Source organism: Lycium ferocissimum, chromosome 5 (assembly GCF_029784015.1).
Source record: "Lycium ferocissimum isolate CSIRO_LF1 chromosome 5, AGI_CSIRO_Lferr_CH_V1, whole genome shotgun sequence".
In the NCBI taxonomy this organism is placed as follows: Eukaryota; Viridiplantae; Streptophyta; class Magnoliopsida; order Solanales; family Solanaceae; genus Lycium; species Lycium ferocissimum.
Genome location: NC_081346.1, coordinates 36001769 through 36008694, shown reverse-complemented (window position 1 = coordinate 36008694; position 6926 = coordinate 36001769). Strand labels below are relative to the sequence as shown.

The window sequence follows — 6926 nt, the reverse complement described above, 5'->3', positions numbered from 1 at the left end:
AGTCAACTTCTTTAGCAACCGGAAGCTACGCTCACAAGCATCGACCACCGGAATTTTTGCTCCTTTGAGTCACCCTTGTCAAAGGCGCTGAAATGGAAGCAAATTTCTCTACAAATCTCCGGTAATAACCGGCCAATCCCAGAAAACTACGCACCTCGTCGGCGTCGTAGGCCTAGGCCAATTCTTGACGGCCTCAATCATCTGGGTATCCACCCGACGCCATCGCCTCCCATGATATGTCCCGTAAATGCCACCGAAGATAGCCGTAATTCACACTTAGAAAATTTAGCATATAATGCCTTTCCGGTGCCGAAGCGTGCCAAGTACCGTCCTCAAATGATCCGCATGCTCGCTTTCCGACCGAGAATAAATCGAATATCATCGATAAATACGATCACAAACATATCCAAGAACGGTCCGAATACCCGATTCATCAGACCATAAATACCGCTAGGGCATTAGTCGGCCCCAAAAGACATCACTCGAATTCATAGTGCCCATATCGGGTCCCGAATGCCGTCTGGGAATATCACCCTCTCGTACCCGTACCTGATGATAGCCTGACCGCAGGTCTATCTTCGAGAAACACCTGGCACCCTGCAACTGATCAAACAAATCATCAATCCTGGGGAGGGGATATTTATTCTTGATGGTTACCTTATTCAGCTGTCGGTAATCAATGCACATCCGTAGCGATCCATCCTTCTTTCTTACAAACAATACTGGCGCTCCCCAGGGTGATGTAATCTGGCCTAATGAAACCCTTCTTCAATAAATCTCTACAACTCGCTCCTTTAATTCTTTCAATTTCCGTCGTGCCATTCGTACGGGGGAATAGAGATAGGCCGATAGCTGGCAACAAATCAATAGCAAACTCTATCTCCCGCTCGGGAGGAAGACCTGGAAGCTCATCTGGGAAAACATCTAAGAACTCATTAACCACTGGGACTGACTGAAGAATCGGTGCCTCTGCCTCTAAATCATGAACACGGACCAGATGATAAATATACTCCTTTTGCCTCTTACGCCCGAATTTATGAGACTTTCAGAAAACTTCCCAGGGGGTCACCCATCCAAAAATTTCTTTTGCTCTAGCAAGCTTAACCTCGGAACTCCATTGGAATACGATGCTCTAATGCTAGTATAATCACGTCCACCTCACCGCATGACCTTCAGCACACAACCTGGAGTAAATTAAAGCCTTGATGATTTCAAAATGCCCTCGTGACACAATTACTATTTTACCCTTCTCGATCCTCCGTGTTCTCTTTTCGTCTATGGACACGACCGCCTTTCGTTCTCGACTTCCAGATCCACTATAGTGATGAACACACCTTGATCGCCATGACTTACGATTATTCGACCATCGACCCTTACATTTTCGCTTACCGCTATTAAATAACAATCATACAGTAAATACACATACATAAAACAAATCCCATTAAGTACTCATATACCTGTAGACGAGCGGTCTCCAGCCTGATCTGGTGGGCTATAGGGCGAAGTGTACTCCTCCTTGTCATCCCCCGCATCTAAATTCGAGGAATCTAGATAGCCCGGCAGCTCCTGGTTCACCGACGGCCAGGATAAGGGGCTAGAATAGTCTGTAACGCTCACTGAGAAAGCTGGCCTAACATAGTGCTCCACCATCGGAGCAACCGGCACAACTCGGGAAGCTCTCTCCTCCCCGCCGCCCCCGCCGAATACTCGGATGGGTCCGTGTCATAGCTGCCCTCAAGGGGGTCCTCCTCACTGGGGGTCGAGGACTCAGGGGGAATCGTCGCAGGATCCTCCGAGGGATCTGTCTCAATAGAGTAACTAAGGCTCCTCCTGCTAGGCCCCACCTCCTCACTGGGGGTCAAACACTCTGGGGGAATCGTAGCGGGATCCTCTGAGGGATCGCCGATAGAATAGCTGGGGGTCCTCCGACTGGGCCCTGGAGCCTGAGGTCCTGAGGATACTCTAGGGGCCTTATTAGCACCCCCATCATCGGAAGCTGGCCTCTTCATCTCCTGTCAATCTGTGCCTACCGCAGAAAGGTGTCGAAGTGATCTCCCCTAGACTCTGGCTCTATCGCACGATCTAAGATCAGAAGAAAAGATAACATCCTAAATGCCCTGTAGCCTCCTGTTTATAGATGTGGTGCACAACACACCGATAAACAAGACTCTACTAGACACGGTCTGTGGACATTCCGAGGACAAACCGCTCTGATACCACTTCTGTCACGACCTAACCCCGTAGGCCGTGACTAGTGCCCGATCTGGGCACCCAAACGCACCTATCAAACAGAGTCGCACACAGATGGCTCATATATATACAAATATCAGACGCTGCCTCAGATTATATCAAACACATCCGTATATATACCGTGCCGACAAGGCTGTGTTTCAAATGTATATAATTTTCAGAAAAATTTCGACAGAGTTTCCTTTATTTTACGGACTATCCAAAATAACCCTGCGCACAAAAAATACCAACAAAGGCCACACATGTAATAACAAAATAATATATATACATATGCGGGCCGACAAGGTCGCCACGGCGAATGGAATCGCCCAAACACAACATATACAAACACCACCGTATGTATAGGCACAACCCACAAACATGTCCAAAGACCTCTAAACAGACATAAAAAATCATATGACAGGACAGGGCCCCGCCGTACCCCTGAACAAATATGTACAATGCAACGAATGAATATATATATATATATATATACCAAAATATGGCTCCGGAACAAGGGGAGCACTCCAAGTATCAAGAGGGTGTCCTAGAATAGGTGGATCACCAACCGTGCGTCCGTACCGCGGGCATGAAATGCAGCCCTCGAAGAAAGGGGGTCGCACGAAATATGTACCGAGTATACAAAGAAAAGTGTAGTGTACAAATTCGAGTCACAATCGAAATAGAGGTACAGAAAGTAAATGCATTTCCAAAATATCAAAATGTTATTTCAAAAATATAAATCATGCATAGGGCACAGAAATATGGTCGCCCGCCTGTCGATGGCGCCATAACACAGCATAACACCAGAAGGTTTCAAATCTCCGAATCCCCTCACATGTCACAAGACAAAGATAACGCCAAACACAAGATAACACCCAATATAAGCGGAACCCGCCCTCGAGCGAGGAGCTCGGTGAACCATAAACACAGCATAACACCGGAGTATATCATAATGCGCACGACAACAAAACCGGCCCGGGAACCGGCGAACGATATCATAGTAGTAGGCACGAGCGGAGTAGTGAGTAATCATATGCATAAAATCATTGTCATAAATCCAAAAGATAAGTAAAATAGTCATATTGAAATGGGAATAATAATTATTACATATTCTTTCAAAAGTTATCGAAATTACAAAAAGGGCGTCGCGGGACCCACGGACGGGTGTAGACCCGAGCTGGGTCCGCCTATGGAAAAACATACTCATTCTATATCATACAATCTCCTACGGAAATTTCAAGGCAATCCGAGCTTTTCTGTGTCTGTTATGAGCGTTTGAAATTCTAGAATCGTTTAAGAACAAACTTTAGAAAAAAAATCTGCTTTTAAGTAACCTTTGCAACTTACTAATTCCAAGGACATAAGGATCAATTTTATGACATATTACCACAAGAATACCAAGGAACAAATGCGGATCATAAACATGCTCGGATTGCGAGAATAGAGTTTCCTCGAGGCTCGTATCATAGCCTATTTTAACTAAGACATGCCAAAAGAAAAGGTTGCTTTACATACATCAAACGCTCTCCAATATAATCCAAACTCAAGATAAATCCAACCTACGATTCGGGCTGCCCAAGGTCTACAAATAAGTCATAAAATGCCAAACATTAGCTAAAGACTTTTTAGGCATTAAATTCCAAATTTGCCCTTAATTCTACGTAAATTGGGCAAAGATTTCCCCTGTAAATAGGCCACCCCGAGAATTTAACTCGGCCAAATCAATCAACAATAACAACAACACCCAACCTAGCAACATCAAAACCCAATCCGGAAGGCAATACAACAATAATAGTTCTCTTTTCCATCATTCCACAACATTCATAAATTCAATTCAACGGCTTACCTTTAAGCCAACATCGACGCTTATGCATTGAAATACTAACCCGAATCCATACCAACAGTACTTAAAAACATTCTAAGCAATCCATACAACATTTCTAACAATCCAAATTTTTCTCCAATTTGGCCGAGAACAGCCCCCAAAACCCGAGAACCTCACTTAACCCATTCCTCATTTTCAAATCATGATTTGCATCCACAATTCACATTCTAACAATGCTACTCTCATCAATATACAATTTACATTAAATGTACAACAACCTCCAAATCAGTCCGCAACAATCACAACATCAATTTGAGTTATAAAACATTCATTTCTAACATAGAATTCATAACGACGACGACTAAAACATTCAGCGATAGTCATTCGTTCATTGTCATATAATGTGACCCATTTTCGGCTAGCACACCAACAAACACATATGGATGATTCTCAATCATTCCTTCAATTTTACAATGATCATAATAAATTAACTAGGCATTAATTCATAGTTTCAACACAACACAACACACACCCATTTGCACGGCTCAAGTACCACACACACAACTCACTTCCAACATTCCATATTTCATGATTTTCCTCCATTATAACATACTACAACAAGCATACAACCTTCATAATACATAAACAAGATCAAATCTTACCTTTCCTCTTCAAATCCACCATAGGCTAGGGTTTCCAAAGATGAAAAATTAGCGGGTTAATCACTCCAACGACACTTTCACGCTACTTAGGGACCTCAAAATAGTGGGTTTACACCAAGGAATTAATTTTGGGAAGAGCTAGAAATGGAGTGGATTTTTTTGGGTCGTCAATCCGAGAGCCTCCAAGGAGAGGTCTTCATCTTCCCTTTTTTTTTCTAAGTGCTAAGTGAAGGGAAATAACTAGTGGTCATCCTTTTTTAACTAGTGCAAGACTTAGCCAAGGGTTCATGGCCCACTCCATGTGTTGGATCAATTAAAAGATGACACAAAAATTGTGTGGGCACCACTTTAATGCCACACGGCCAAGGGCCAAATAATTCATGATTTTCAACTTCCAATTTTATCACTTTTAGTCCCAAATTCTCCTAATTATTCCATACCAACAAATTCATGAACAACTTATGTCTTAAAAAAAATCAAAGGTCAAAAATCCCGACTTTATATCCCGGAATAGTTTTGTCCTTAACTTATCATAATTAATCCGGATTGTTCCAATGTATAAAAAATACGGGTTCTAACACCGCCGTACCCCTGAATAGACATTTACATACACATATATAACAAAAGTGTCTGTACCCAAAATATAGGCTCCGGAACAAGGGAGTGCTCCAAAATAACTGAATGGAAATCGTAAGCTGGCGGATCACCAAAACGAGTATCTGTACCTCGCGGCATGAAACGTTCTCGAAGAAAGGGGGTCAGTACGAAATATGTACTGAGTATACCAAGCATGAAATACAGTGAATAGGATCATAATCAGAACAAATAGTACAGAAAGTAAGTGCAATATCCAGAATACCAAAATGCTTACTTATTAAAACACAAATCATGCATGCGGCTCGGGAATATGGTCGCCCTCCCATCATTGGCGCCATAACACATCATAACACCAGAAGATTTCATATCTCCGTAACCCAACATATCTCCATAACACATCATAATGCCATAACACATCATAACACCAAAATATATATACGGCCCTGCCCTCCAAGCCGTAGGGACCGTGAACCATAACACATCATACTTCGAAATATAGCATAGTGCGCACGATGACATAACCGGCCCGGGACTCGGCGAAAGATATAACCATAGTATACACGAGCAGAGTAGTGAGAAACTATATGCAGTTTAAAACATTTTCAAAGACTCAATAGAATAGTCAAAACGAACCATCGTTTAAAAACCGAGACAATAGTCAAATCAAGTTTCCTCCGAATGTCACTCGGGAACATATCAAATAGAACTTTAGAAATCATGGATACGTATCAAAACCGTATGAAATAGCTTATGGAAATCAAGAACATAGTCGTCATTACAGGCTCGATAGATAAGTAAGTAATCGACGCTCGAGGGTTAAGACAATAGTCATGCTAAGTCCTTTCAAAAGTTGTTAGAACTATACAAAGGAAAGTCTCGGAGACCACGGACAAGTATCAAACCAATCCGAGCCCGCCTATGAAAGTTAGAGCCATTATTTGTTATAGAACCTCCTACGAACATATCGAAGCGATCCGAGCCCGTCTATGAAAGTTAGAGACATTATTCGACATAAAACCCTTTAGAAACAAAACTTTGGCGCAAACCTTGAAATCCATTCATACAAAAGACATAAGGACCATATCTCGACTGTATTAAGAATGCGAAAGTCAAGAAGTGAATAAGAATCGTAGACATGCTCGGATCGTAAGAATAGAGTTACCCCGAGGCTCGTATCATAGCTTACCTACAACTAAGACATGCCAAAAGAAAGAAAGGATAAGCCTTACATACCTCGTCCGCTTCCTAAGCTAATCCAAACTTAAGTCTCGGGCTTCCCAAGATCTACAACAATGTCGTTAGACACCAAACATTAGTCATAATCACTTAGGAATCCAATTCTAAGCTAGCACTTCATTTACAGAAATTTGGGCAGCATTTCCCCTGTAAATTCAACAACCCCGAGAATTCAACTCGGCCAATATCATCAACAAAAACACCAACAATCATACTAACAACATCAATAAGTAATTCAAAACGTATTCTAATATTAGTAACTCCTTTCTACATAATTTGACAACATTCCAATTACATTCAATTCAACCGCATACAATCAAGCCAACATCAATAGTCACACATTCAAGTGCTACTCCAAGACTATTCAAACAAAA

At 42.2% G+C, this 6926-nt stretch overlaps 1 protein-coding gene across 1 annotated transcript in view; it reads right to left on the bottom strand.

Annotated features, from left to right (window-relative positions):
• Positions 1–3757: 3757 nt before the first annotated feature.
• Positions 3758–6926, bottom strand: part of LOC132058381 (uncharacterized) — a 96958-nt gene continuing 93789 nt past the window's right edge. The window contains exon 2 of the mRNA XM_059450906.1: positions 3758–3814. Coding sequence (XP_059306889.1) covers positions 3792–3814 — 23 coding nt within the window. The 3' untranslated portion in view covers positions 3758–3791. The remainder of the gene's footprint in view (positions 3815–6926) is intronic.